Here is a 14,893-nt window from a genome sequence, read left to right on the forward strand (position 1 = left end):
GGACTTTGGCAGGCAGCGCGGCTGAGGTGGTCGCAGGCGACCTTCAGGATCCCAAGCAGGCCAAAATCAAGGTCCCTCGAAACCACCACCGGGACCGAAGGCGAACTTTTGAAGGTGCGCCCGAGAGCGACGTACCAGTTACAGGCCAGGATCCCTCTCCTCCCTTCTCCAACCGTCTCTCCTACTTCCTCCTGGCGTGGTCCCAGCTGACTTTGGATCACTGGGTCCTAAGCACGGTGGAGTATGGCTACCACCTCCAATTTATTTCAACCCCGCCCTCCCACCCTCCAACCCCGTCCCTCTTCAGGGACCTCTCTCACGAGCAATTCCTCTTACAAGAGGTGCGGACGCTCCTCGCCATGGGAGCTCTAGAGGAGGTACCAATGGACGAAAAGGGCAAGGGGTTTTACTCCCATTATTTCTTATTCCCCAAGTCGAAGGGAGGTCTCAGACCTATCCTAGATCTGCGAGGACTCAACCAGTTCATGATAAAGTTGAAGTTCCGCATGGTATCCCTGGGGACCATTATCCTGTCCTTGGATCCTGGAGACTGGTATGCCGCCCTCGATATGAAGGACGTGTACTTTCACATCGCCATTTTTCCTCCACACAGGAGATTCCTCCGCTTCGTAGCCAACCGTCAGCACTTCCAGTCTACGGTCCTGCTGTTTGGCCTTTCTGCAGCCCCAAGGGTATTTACAAAGTGTATGGCCGTAGTCGCCACCTACCTTCGCCGACGTAGGATACATGTTTTTCCGTATCTGGACGATTGGCTCATCCGAGGGGCCTCCGAGATACAAGTCACTCAGCATGTGGGCATCGTCAAGGACCTATTCACCCGCCTAGGCCTGATGATCAATGTAGAAAAATCCACTCTGGTTCCCACGCAGAGGTTAGACTTCATAGGAGCTATCCTGGACTCCAATCTAGCCAGAGCCTGCTTACCACAGCCATGCTTTCAGGCGATGGCAACAATCATCCGAGGTCTACAGAATTTCCTGACGATCTCGGTCTCCTGGGTCATATGGCTGCCTGCACGTTCGTAACCAAATATGCCAGGCTCTGCCTCCGCCCTCTGCAAGTTTGGCACAACTCAGTATACCGCCCGGGCAGGGACCCAATAGACATGATAGTCACCATTCCCCCGAGCACCCTAGGCTCCCTAGACTGGTGGCTAACTCCCTCCCTGGTGTGTACAGGGCTGCCGTTCCATCCGCCCCAGCCCTCAATGTCCCTGACGATGGACGCGTCATCTCTTGGCTGGGGTGCTCACCTCGGGCACATTCGTACTCAAGGCCTCTGGTCACCTCAGGAGCTGACATTACACATCAATGTCCTAGAACTGAGAGCAGTCCGCCTGGCGTGCCAGGCATTCCAGCATCAATTACAGGGCCGTTGTGTCTCAGTGTTTACAGACAACACAACAGCCATGTACTACATAAACAGGGAGGGACACGGTCCTCCCCCCTTTGTCAGGAGGCCATCCAACTCTGGGACTTTTGCATAGCCCACTCGATAGACCTGGTAGCGTCCTTTCTCCCAGGGGTTCGGAACACTCTGGTGGATCGACTCAGCAGGTCCTTCTTGTCTCACGAATGGTCGATCCGCCCAGACGTTATTTATTCTGTTTTCCAGAACTGGGGATTTCCTCACTTAGACCTGTTCGCTTCGCGCGCGAACAAGAAATGCCAGATGTTCTGCTCCTTCCAAGGTCTCTCCCCAGGATCGATCTCGGATGCTTTCCTGATGCCGTGGAAGGGCCAGCTCCTTTATGCCTTCCCACCGTTCCCGCTGGTTCACAGGGTCCTGCTAAAACTCCGCAGGGACAGAGCGCACCTCATCATGATCGCTCCAGCGTGGCCCAGGCAGCACTGGTCCACCACGTTGCTCGACCTGTCGATAGCCAACCCAATTACCCTGCCACTCCACCCAGACCTCATAACTCAGGACCACGGCAGACTTCGCCACCCAGACCTGCAGGCCCTTCACCTCATGGCGTGGCTGCAGCGTGGCTAAACCAGTCAGAGTTGCATTGCTCTGCATCAGTACGACAAGTTCTCCTGGGTAGCAGAAAACCTTCCACCCGGTCAACGTATCTGGCCAAGTGGAAGCGTTTCTCCTGCTGGTGCGAGACACATAATCTTATTCCCACTGAGGTCTCGATCCCCTCTATTTTGGACTACCTCTGGTCTCTCAAACAGCAGGGCCTAGCAGTATCATCGCTGAGGGTACACCTGGCAGCCATCTGTACCTTCCACCCAGGGGAAGGTGGCCGTTTCGTGTTTTCACACCCTATTGTTTCGAGGTTCCTCAAGGGCTTGGAGCGCTTGTACCCCCAAGTATCCCGACCAGCCCCAACCTGGGACCTCAACCTGGTCTTAACCAGACTTATGTCTCCTCCATTTGAGCCGTTAGCAACCTGCTTGCTACTCTACCTGTCTTGGAAGACAGCTTTCCTTGTAGCCGTTACATCGGCCAGACGAGTCTCCGAGCTTAGGGCTCTTACGGTAGACCCACCGTACACTGTGTTCCACAAGGACAACGTGCAGTTGCGACCACACCCGGCATTCCTCCCTAAGGTGGTTTCAGCCTTTCATGTTAACCAGGACATCTTTCTCCCAGTCTTCTTCCCAAAGCCACACTCAACGCGACGGGAGCAGCAATTGCACTCCCTGGACGTCCGTAGAGCGCTCGCTTTTTATATCGAGCGGACAAAATCCTTTCGGAAAACGCCCCAACTCTTTGTCATGATAGCAGACTGAATGAAAGGCCTACCTGTTTCCTCTCAGAGGATCTCATCTTGGGTGACGGCGTGCATCTGCACTTGCTATGATTTGGCTCATATTTCTCCAAGCCACATCACCGCGCATTCTACCAGGGCTCAGGCTTCATCTGCCGCCTTCCTGGCTCGTGTACCTATCCAGGAGATACGTCGTGCAGCTAGCTGGTCTTCGGTCCACACCTTTGCATCACATTATGCTCTCGTTCAACAGTCCAGAGATGATGCAGCATTTGGCTCAGCAGTTTCGCATTCTGCAACATCTCACTCTGACCCCACCGCTTAGGTAAGGCTTGGGAATCACCTAATTGGAATCGATATGAGCAAGCACTTGAAGAAAAGAGGGTTACTCACCTTTGTAACTGTTGTTCTTCGAGATGTGTTGCTCATATCCATTCCAAACCCGCCCTACTTCCCCACTGTCGGAGTAACCGGCAAGAAGGAACTGAGGGGCGGTTGGGTCGGCAGGGGTATATATCTGGCGCCATGGCGGCGCCACTCCAGGGGGCACCCAGCAGACCCACCGAGTGTTGCTAGGGTAAAAATCTTCCGACGAACATGCACGCGGCGCGCACACACCTAATTGGAATGGATATGAGCAACACATCTCGAAGAACAACAGTTACAAAGGTGAGTAACCGTCTTTTCTCCCCACTGCTGATGCAAGAGCCCGCAGAAGACTTCAGTTACCCTGAGGACTCGCCCAAGCTGTCAGACCCAACCAATGCTGAGGAGCTGTTGGGGTTGCCACTGGCGGTGTACCTGAAGAGACTGCAGACTCTCACTGCACCGAGGTACCAAAGCTAGAGAGAGTAGGAAGTAGCCCAGGGAAACTAGACAGCAGTCTGGTAAAGTGCTGGCCTGATACAAGGTCAGCGTGTTGTGGGTGGATCCCTGCTGACCCAGTGGCAGACCACTCCGCCACTGTTAGGGCCCTGGGCTAGGATGCAGTGGAGTTGTGGGCCTGTGTCCCACTACTTCCTGGGGTAGCAGCCTCCCCAGCTTTGGCCAGAAAGCCTGTGAGAGTCTACAGTCCACTGAGCTAGGATGCTGGACTGTGTGGGGTGCTCACCTCTTGTTGGAGCCCCCTAGATTGTGTGGGGCGCTCACGCCTCCCTAAAGTCTTACCTGCTCTTGCCTGGAGCTCTAGACTGCTTGGTGCCCTGCTCTGTTAAACAATTGGGTCCACCTTGTATTTAGGTGTGATACTCAAAGTACCTTTCCCAGCCCTGAAAAGGAGCTCTGTGGCGCTTGAAAGCTTGCCTGTTTCATCCACAGAAGCTGGCCAGGTAAAAGATATTACCTCTCCTAACTTGTTTCTCTAATTCTAATTAAGAATTTTATTTTCAGATCGATTGTATAACTCATTGATGTTGAGATGCAAAGTTTCAGGACGTTCAGTGGAAAGTGGATGCAGCATTCTTTTAAACTGGTTTAACCAAATGTAATTTTTTAAGTACAAATGTCTGTTTTTGTTAGAATATGTAAGTGAGAAGGCAGCACACTGAAAAGATACGTTTTCAGTTTTGCTTATGAAGGGCTGGGTGCAATTTCTATCAAGGGTTAGACAAATGTTAACATCTACTGGACAGTATTTTATTAAGCCAAAACTTGCTGCCATTTGATGGAGGACAGATTTTGCTTAAGGGCATGACAAATAAACAACCATGTACGTTCTGAAGAAGTGTGTCATTGTCATGATAATTGAGAGGAGTGCATAATGCATTTGTACACTCCATTCAACACATGAGGCATATGCTGTGCAACTCGCAGTCATATTAAAGTGGAATTGTTTGGCTGAAGGTCTATACAAACTTATAATGTTCTTTAGTGCTATATAGTCACTATGAATACAGATATACAACTTTAATAGATTTAGTTAATATTTTTTTCATGGAGCCTGAAACCAAAACATTCAGTTTTAATTTGTCAATAAAAGAGTGTTTTTCATTGGTAGGTGAAAATTAACCTTAATCCAAAAGTTTGCATGGCTTGACCATTTTGTTTTAATGAGTTCCTGATCTGCACTGAATGTATATAGTTTTTTGATAAACAATGTCATGAAATGTCTTGCCCTCAGACTACAGATATTGTCACTGTTAATGCAAACTATCTGTCCTGTCATTTCAGGAATACCAAGAGTTGCTCAATGTAAATTTAGACTACCCTTGCGGTTAATTTGCTTTCCAGCTCAACCTTCAAAAACAGCAAACCACAAACTAACTATTGATACCAATAAATCTCCTGTCAGTCTTGTGAACCTTTTCCCAGGTAGGACTTTTGATGGTGATGTGTCTGTAAATAAGAAATGTTAGGAATTCAGATTGGAATCTTTCATCATGAAGTAATGATAGGGTAATTATAAGATAATTGCCAAATGATAAATACAAAGCTGAATATTTTTGGTTGGCTTTAGTGTACAAAGGTATGATATGTATTATCAGGATAAATCAGTGTAGGGCTTTAAATTTTGTTAAAATATTATAATAATTATTATGGTTTACTGCGTGGAAACCAACGTATCAAAATGCTTCATTTGTGACTGTGATGTTGCATTACTTCAAGTGAGAATATTTTTCCTTTTATTTATTTGCAAAATACTGTATGTATTGATTTTCAAATGTATTTAAGCTTCAGGCAAGTAATCCTATAAAGACTTGCCTTTCTGGGTTTTTGTGTCTTCTGCATTTAGGTTTCAGTATAGGTTCCAGTGTTATCCGAAAGCTTTGAAAAATTTTCCCTGAGTTTCTGTTTTATAGATTTTTTTTTAAATAGTGCATTTTATTTTATAATTTTGTGATTCACATTAATATTATTTTATTGATCAAATTGAAAAATGTAATACAGTTTTCAAAAAGGGAAACCTACATAGAGCAAAATTTACGATTTGTCCAACGGCCCCAAAACTGTTGGTACTGGTCCAGAACAACACACATAATTACAGTATTTAATTAAAACATATGTTGCAGACTTGTAGCCAAAAGGGTGCATCAAATTGTGTAGCTTTAAATTCATCTTTTTTTACAGTGGCTGAATAAGGAGCTGCATAGATCCTCTTGTGATCTATGAGGAAACTGGGGGTTTGTGTGGCTCCATTAATGCATATTGGCTATTCTCTCCCCTCCTCCTTCTAATTTTTTTTGCGATGATGGTAGAGTTATGTACATACCCTTGGTCCAGCCCTTTTAAAACCAGGTGTGCTTTACAGTGCACTACATACAGTAGTAAAATTGCATAGTAGCTAATTTAACAAGGTAGATGGTGAAGAATGACTATGTACTGAAAGGTGACTGAACTCTGAAAATCTAAAGGTCTTTTTCCAATAGGTTATAGAGTTGTGGGGCTTATCTGTGAAATTTCCACAGAACTTTGAGTAGAGGGCAGTGTGGAATTGCATCTCCCCAGGGGGAGCATTCTGGAGGTACAGTCTCTTCTAGGGCTGCACAGGATTCACTCTATACTATCTTAGGGGATGTTGCAGATTGAAACCCACAGTGTCCTGGTCATGTTCTGTTAGGGTGACCAGACAGAAAGTGTGAAAAACCGGGACAGGGGGTAGGGGGTACAGGAGCCTGTATAAGAAAAATACCCCAAAATTGGGACTGTCCCTATAAAATTGGGACATCTGGTCACCCTATGTTCTGTGGGCTGGTGCATTGGGTGGGAGAAGGGGCCATGGCCATGCTTTATCTCTGCCTCTTTCTGGATTATTTACTTCCTGAAGGCAGTATGGACCAAGCAATCTCTGCTCAGAGGGATGGCTGCTGTTCTCTGCCTTTGCCTTCATATGCAGATCCCTCATATGTGTTACCTGTGCAAAGACAGTCTACCCTTTAATGTGGATGAGAAGTTTGCTGCAATCTTTTACTGAATTATAGCAAGATACTTATGTAGTTTATTTTGAATTTTCTCTTGTAGACTTTGCTGATCAGTCTGATGAAGATCAGGTAAATGTTCTGGGATTCCAGTTCTTAACTGGTTCTAGAATCACTCTTCTTGCTTCAAAAACCTCACGTAAGTAATATTGGAAATCATTTAGTTATGGATTAAGATAAGATTATGGGCCAGATCATAAACTGGTGTGTGTATGCCAATTTCAACCAGCTGAGTGTCTGTCCACATGTAGTATATTAGTTGCTGCATGGGGAATTTTACACAGAAGTTCTCTTAAAGTGAATAGACGATCCCTTAGCAAATTCCCTGAACCTTCCAATAATATTTTAGAAAAGCAAGGAAATGCTGAAACTAAACAAAATCCTACTTAGTTATCATATAGTAGTTTTCTGAAAATCACTAAAAGGGTGTGAGATAATTTGGGTTTTTTAAGTTATAGCATATAAATTTTATAATGTCATAGGTCTTTATTCAAGACTGAAAAATCTCAGAGAGGAAATGGGCTTTTAGCCAGGTATTTAGGTGCTCCAAGATGCAGATAGGCATCTGGTGGAATTTACAAAACACGCAAGCAGGTTAGGTGTCTAATTCCACGTAACTTTCCATGCCCCTTGACTTTCAGTGGGAGTTAGAAAAACACCTAACAGATTAGGCACCTGTCTACATTTTTACATGCTAAATGCCGAATTTAAAAACTAAAATACTTGTTGTTGAACACTACTGAGTTCAAACTGGAGGACATAGAATGGATGATATATGAACACTATCTTGATTAAGTGACAGACATTAAAGCTAGTCTGTTGATCTGCAATATTTTTATCCAAATAAAATTACAATTATAAAAATTGGAGTTACGGACACGTCAGGAATGGAGGTTGTCTGTAACTCGGAAATGTTCATAACTCTGAACAAAATCCAGCTCTGGCTGCAGCAGTTCAAACTCCAGGCCAGGTTCCAGAGGCAGCTAGGCAGCTTCCTTTCAGGCAGCTTCTTTCCCTGGCCTGGACAAACTTGTATCCACCTCCTCGCCAGGGTGGAGCGGTGAAAATAGTTCATTTCCCTCCTGGCCAGGGGGACAAGGAGGGAGGGTGAAAACAGCGCCCATGGCCTACAGGAAAGCAGCGCAGACCCCATTGCTTCTTCTGGTCCGGCTGCCTTAGACGCAGCGGGAGCTCACAGCTTTGCCTGTGAATCACAGCATCTTCACTTCCTAGCTGTAAGTGGGTGCCCCGTGTGTGGGGGTGGCGATAAGGTGGGGAAAGACACCTTTCAGATGCAATACAGGCACAGTACAGTATTTGGTTGGGTTTTTTTGGTCTCTGGTGCTGCCTGATTGGTTACTGCCAGTTTAACATGGTGTCCGGTTGACCAGTCAGTTCATAACTCTGGTGTTTGTATCCTTGAGGTTCTACTGTAATCCAAATCACTAAGAAATATGTATTTTTAAAATAATTTATTCAAGATGGCTTTTATAAATATCAGTGGCATCAAGGTAAGACATTCAAAACTGTGAGAAAATACTTAATACCTTTTAAACAAAGCCATCAAAGCCATTAAAGACTGGAAACATCTGGACAGTGGTTAATAAAGACGTTTCACAATATCAGTCATTTTACATTTATAGGATTCATATTTGTTTGAATTAGGTTATGTGTGCACTATTTGTGTGCTGTGTTTTATTGTTTGTTGACTTTTAATATTTGTTTAAGTTGACAGTAGAATTTAAACAGTTTGAAATAACTGGAACATTCAGTAATAGTTTCTAGGAACCAAAGAATTTAAAGGATATGTAAATAGAGTTTTACTTATAAACTGAAGTTAAAATCAGTTACTTAGATTCCTGTTTTATGGAATTGTTGTATTAAACATTTCACATGTATGGAATAGATCCATGTTGACTTACATGAGTTGATGATCTGACTCGCTAGACTGAATGTATTTTAACGTTTAGTGAGGACATGATGTTCAATCCTTCCACTCTAACCCCCAGGTTTTTCCTCTCCATTCTGATTTTGTTTATTCACAAGCTAGGAATGATGCTTCCAGTCTTAATATAAACTTTCCCACACTACCCTATTTGTTTCTTAGACCTGACTTGTAAGGATCACACTACATAGAAGATTTAAAACATTTATTCTTCCCCCCAATCTGACTAGGCATCATTTTTCTTGTCTTGTCTGGGAATCCTTTTGAAAACAAATGAGGTGTTTCATGCCACTTTCCATGTAGCAACCTGTCGTATGGCTAATATCTAATTCAGATTGGCTGGGGTAGCTACAAAATACATCAAATCTTTTTTGGTTAAGTTGTATCTTGGAAAAAAATCTTTAATGTGTATGAAAAACTTTGAAAAAATATTATACATAAGGAAAGTCCATGTAGTGGTATTTCATTCTCAGGGCTTCTATGAGCAAAGGTTATCAATAATACAAATGCATTTAAAATTATGTTGTTTGGTAGAATTTCATACTATTAAAATTAGTTGTGTTTGAATGGCTAAGTTGTGTGTGTCCTGGAGTGCAGACTGAATGTATAAGTATTAGGGATCACTCATTATCCTGTAATCATGTATTAGTTGTGTGTGTTTGTATAATAAAATTTTCCTTTTCAGTGAGATTATTTGGAAGTTTTCTTTTTTTTTTAAAAACAAAAAATGTGTAGAGCAAGTGACCTGTACCAGATGAACTAATGGTCCCTGGGGAAATAACAGTGCTTTGAGATTGAAGTCCTTTGCTGATGGAACAAGTACAGCATGGACCAGAGGAAGTGCAAACTTCTCCTGTGTTCCACCTCAAAGGTGTCTCAATGCTGATCTGGAAGGGCTTGGTGCAGTGGTGGTGAAAGTCTTTGTATCCATTTATTTGATTGCTTCTTTGTTAAGGCTGCAAACAAGCATGCCAGTTACTGTGTCTGTTTTTACAATGTATTAACTAATCCATTTTAACTAAGAATTAAAAAACCCTAATGTAGAAAAAGCATGTTCATCACATTAACTGATCAGTTTGAATCCTGGGGAGGAACTGGAGTTTCACCTTGAATGTATGTTAAAATTCAGCTTGCCCTGTATGCAGTAAGATTTTAAAATGTGTTAGCCAACATATTTTAAAAATTAAACCTTTTTATCCTAGTCTAGAAAAAGCCTTTAGTGCTAATTGTGTTGGAATTTTTTGTGATATGGATGCTTGTCTCCTACCCACTGAACTGGAACTCCTTTCAGATAAACTACCATTGAGTTGTGAACACTTTCAGTCACTCTCATCCTTGGTTGGATTTGAAAGAGTTTGTAATCCATTAGTCCCCCGAGTCATCTGCTTTCCTATGTCAGAAATTTCTGAAAGAAATGTACTTGTAACTTGCAGTGGAACAGCTTTTTCTACATTTAAATGTTCAATTGGTTGACTATTATAAAGGCACTTGGAAAGCAGAAATACAGCTAATTGTTACTGCTTCCATTGAATTTCTATTTTTAGAGCATTGATACAGTACAATTGAGGTTTCTCAGTTTCCCTTGTTCATATACACTTTTTTTCCAAATCTAATTAAACTTCTCCTTCAGCCTAACAGCCTACTAAGTCACATAGAGTAAATGACTATCTTGCCCCCAAATCAGGGGCGGCTCTAGGATTTGCACTGCCCCAAGCAGGGCGGCACGTCGTGGGGGGCGGTCTGGTGGTCACCGGTCCCGCGGCTCCGGTGGACCTCCCACAGACGTGCCTGCGGAGGGTCCGCTGGTCCCGCGGCACCGGTGGACCTCCCGCAGGCATGCCTGCGGATGCTCCACCGAAGCCGCGGGACCACTGGACCCTCTGCAGGCACGTCTGCGGGAGGTCCACCGGAGCCGCGGGACCAGCGGACCTTCCACAGGCACGCCTGCGGGAGGTCCACCGGAGCCACCTGCTGCCCTCCAGCGGGACGCCGCCCCAAGCGCGCGCTTGGCGCGCTCGGGTCTGGAGCCAGCCCTGCCCCAAATACAATTAGATTGTGTTTGTATTGACCAGCAAAAAATGTATTGAAACTATTTTAGGGAAAACTGGGTGGGTGGTGCGCCACCCCCACTTTAAACCATTAATGTATTAGTTATGTCAATTATAAATGAAGTGGCTGTTGATTTGGTCTGAAACTTTCCAAGCTCATTTCATTAAAAGGAAAGAAAAGGCAAAATCCAATGCTGTATCCACTAGGCCCAGACATTTCACTGTGAGATTTAAAAAAAATGGAAAGTAGGTTGAATGTTATCTTTAACAGATGGTGTTCTTGTCTTTAATAGACATGTTTTTAAATAAAACTTGCTTCTTTCCTGTAACTTTGTAAACGGAATTTGTCATTCTCCCTTCAGTGAAATGCATATTCTGGGAGTAATGCCAGTGTTCATGTCAAACAATCTTGGATTACTAATCTTGAGAAAATGTTTAATAAGAATACGAATGTTCTGAAAACTTATGGTTCATTTGATTTTACTGTGAACTTTGCTAACGAGTAAAAAAAATTGATTAAAAACGATCTCTATTTTTCTGTATCCAAAACCTCAGTGACCTTTTGCATCTCAGCTGCACTTTTGTATTTCCTCTCAGACAGTGTATTGATGGATGAATAATGAAAAGAAATATGGCAGTGTTGTTTAAAAATGTCTCTCTGGATAACCATTATTTAAAAAAAAATTATTATGGTTTTCAACAGCATTTTCCTTTCTTTACTTTTAGTTAGTGTTGATTTGCTGTACAAGAAACTGGAGAGAGAAGAATTGCATACAAATATGATGTATAATCAGAAGTGTAGTTTTTTTCTGTCAGCTGTATGATCTGCAACCTATTAAAATAATATTTAACTAGGTGAATTTGATGTTAAGGATGACATGGGCTAATGCCAATAACTGTTTTTTGTCTCGGTTTAATATTTTATTCTTACATTAACACCTTTTATCCAGCAGGATCACAGATCACATTACAAATTCTTTCTATACATTGACATAATTCCCCTATTATCTAAATTAACAACCTTTGAGGTGGTGTGTGCAGCCATTCTTCGTTAGGAAAGCAACACAATGTTTTTTAGGAGTTGAAGTGAAGAATGGTTTTCTGCTTGAAACTGTTGTGGGAATGTTGATGTAATGTAAAATGTAATTATTCAAGATAAAATAGCCATCTATATATATAGATGGTCATGGCTATTTTAAATGAAGGTTGTCAGGACCTTAAATGGAATGGGGCCTGGTTATCACTGGTACCACGACTTTGCTTGTATGATAATGCAGCAGTTTAAGTCACCAAGAGTGCTCAATCTTAACATTTTACCTGATTTAATCATGATGAGGCTAGAGTCAGTGAATTTTAAATGGGGAATCTTCAGCTGGTAACTTCTCTTCCCCAGTTGGTTTATCAGAGTATAAATGAGCCAACACTGATCACACTGCAAATTGTATCCGTTCTCCAGGGTTTTTTCTGGATGAATATTATCGATGGGTGATGGTGCTCAGAAAGGTTTAGTTTAGAAGGGATTATCATACATTGGTAAAATGTCATTGTGTAGTTTTTATAAAGATTGTGCACGAACCCAGAACACTGGATGGATACATTTTAAAAAATGAGATAAATAAATACGAGAAAGATGCCACCTCTATTAGCACAGTGCTTCCTAATAAAACTGAAGTGATACTTGGGGAAGGAACTGGAAGATATGGCAAGGTTTACATCTGCCCCTCTTATTGAGGGTGCATATCTGTCGTTTATTTCTAAAGTTCACAGTCTTGGTGCATTATTAAATTTCTAACTGCGGTTGAACAACTGTTTACCAGTAATATCTAGGCAGGTCTCCCTTTAATCTCAGCCTGCCCAGAAGTTTTCAACTGTTTCTTACAGATACAGATTTCGATACCTTAATCGATGCTTTTCTCAAAATTAATTTACTGCGATGCATTCTGCTCTGGGATCTGTACTTGTTGCCTGATGGTTTCTCGGTAGAATTTAATTTGTTGATTTTATCTATATCTTTGGACATACAGGTCTGAGAGAACCACATGTTTGTTCCCCTGATTCTTGACCCATACCATAACTCAGAGCATCCTAAAGGCTACTTAATGTTTCTTTAATAGAGGTTCCGTAGGGATTGCTGTGCTGGCCTCTTGTTACTGGAGTGCATTGAGCTTGAGCTCTCATCCTAACCTGCCCAGGAAAGCTCATTAAACCTAGGTTGTGGAAGTGAACAGCATAGCGCTAGTTATATTAGCTTTATACCGCCACCTGAGGATTCCCCATACATCAGGGTAATCACTAGCTGCCATGTTAGGGCAGTTCTCCATCCCCTTTGTGCTCCATGATATAGCCCTTAGTTTACAGTAAATAGCATTCAAGCAATAAATACTTTCATACTTTGCTCGTGTTACAACAAAGTCAAGTAGTCTGATATTGCCCTTGTAGAATTAAGACTATAACATGGGACTAAACAGAAATAGCATTTAAGTTATGTACTTATTTTGGTGAAATCATATTTTGGGGACTTAGTTCTGCATAAAACAACTGACCTGGTTCAGGTCCTAGAAACTTGGGAATCGGGCTACAAAATTTTACCATTAAGTGTTGGAAAAACATGGATAAAATCACAAGGACTGGTAACTTAAAACTACCTTAGGTATATGACATGTGAGAAATACTTAAACACCAACAAAATTGTTTCTTTTATGAAGACTTTTATTAAAGATTTTGGAACTAATTCACAACTTGAACTAATTCCTTTGTATAATGACTTATCTACAGAATATGAACTAGTATATATGGCTTCACCTTTCTTTACTCCTTTTTTTTGTTTCTTTTTTGTTTTTAAAGAGCGGTATAGAATCCAGAGTGAACAATTAGAAGACCTTTGGCTAATCACAAAAGAACTCACTTTTCGTCTTGAAGAACATTTCAAGAAGCAAAATAGCAAAGACTTCACTTGTACCTTTTCTGGTTCAGTTCCTTTACAAGAATATTTTGAACTAATTGATCGCCATTTTGAGGTATGTCTCATAATATTTAAGCCGTTGATACATATATCATTAATTTCTAATATTCAGTTTTGCTCACTATTAGTTGTCCCTAATCCCTACCACAGTATTTCTGTTTTTTTCAAATGTTAACTGGGGCAAACCCTTGCTACCTTAATGATGGGCTTCTGATCTAGTGCATTAGAGCCTGCAGTGCAACAGTATTGAAGCTTGGCTTGCCTAGCGATCTGAACTCAGGAATGGGAATCAGGATATCTTATCTCTGATTTGACGCCCTTTGTGATGTTGGGCAAGTCACTTAATGTCTCAGTCTCAGTTTTCACATCTGGAAGATGGATATTTATGTCTTTGCATACTCTCACAGTTCACGGCAACTGCACCTGTATTCCCCTTCCAGGGTCCATTAAAGGCACTCACTCTAGGCTCCTGGCGCCTCAGCCATCACCTCTCTTCTGTAGAGACCTGCGTGTGTCTCCCTCCTGACTGGGTTTTGCCAGGCTTCACAGTCCCCTGCTGTGATATCCTCAGCAAACCAGACTTCCTAGAAGGCTAGCATCTCTACTTTTCTTTCTCCTTAGAGGTTATGAACAGTGTGATTGCCCACAGTTACAACTTACCACACAGCTCTTTCTAAGCAAGCACATGTATTCTTAAGGTGAAAGCATTACAGACAAAACATATTAAAAACAATAGAAGAACCTACCTGGATGCTAAAAAACTTACCAGAGGTCACCCTAACTCCAAATTTGGGCTCTGGTGGGAATCAGTTCTTCAAAATCCACAATGGGGTTTTCCCTGCGGTTACAAGTTCATAACTGTCTCTAATTCAGAACCAGAACAACCATGAATAGTTTGATTTTTCTCTTATAAAGCTTGGGCCTGTCATCTTGGTCTCATGTAGCAGGTGACCCATTCCTCAGGGCATAGCTTCAAAAGGCATTTTTTTTGTATAATCAAAGGGGGTCATGAGGCTATTACATGGGGGGTGGGTCGCAAGCTGTCAGTCTTCACCCCAAACCCTGCTTTGCCTCCAGCATTTATAATGGTGTTAAATATATAAAAAAGTGTTTTTAATTTATAAGGGGGGGGGGTGTCACACTCAGAGACTTGTTGTGTGAAAGGGGTCACCAGTACAAAAGTTTGAGAACCACTGCTAGACATTCCCCAGGAAAACCACTTAACAAATTTTGTTCCCAAAGTCCCTTCTTGTCTGGGACATTGTTCAGTATAGTCCTTTGAAC

The 14,893-nt window shown here is 42.5% G+C and overlaps 1 protein-coding gene across 12 annotated transcripts in view; it reads left to right on the forward strand.

Moving 5' to 3' along the window:
* The window catches only part of BBS9 (Bardet-Biedl syndrome 9), a 493,039-nt gene that overhangs the window by 128,716 nt on the left and 349,430 nt on the right, over positions 1-14,893 (forward strand). For all 12 annotated transcript variants that reach the window (XM_039526584.1, XM_039526588.1, XM_039526586.1 and 9 more), the window contains 3 exons: positions 4,910-5,050; positions 6,698-6,793; positions 13,492-13,664. In XM_039526584.1, the coding sequence (XP_039382518.1) occupies positions 4,910-5,050; positions 6,698-6,793; positions 13,492-13,664 (410 nt within the window). The remainder of the gene's footprint in view (positions 1-4,909; positions 5,051-6,697; positions 6,794-13,491; positions 13,665-14,893) is intronic.

The sequence above is a fragment of the Mauremys reevesii genome, linkage group 2 (genome assembly GCF_016161935.1).
Source record: "Mauremys reevesii isolate NIE-2019 linkage group 2, ASM1616193v1, whole genome shotgun sequence".
NCBI lineage: Eukaryota > Metazoa > Chordata > Testudines > Geoemydidae > Mauremys > Mauremys reevesii.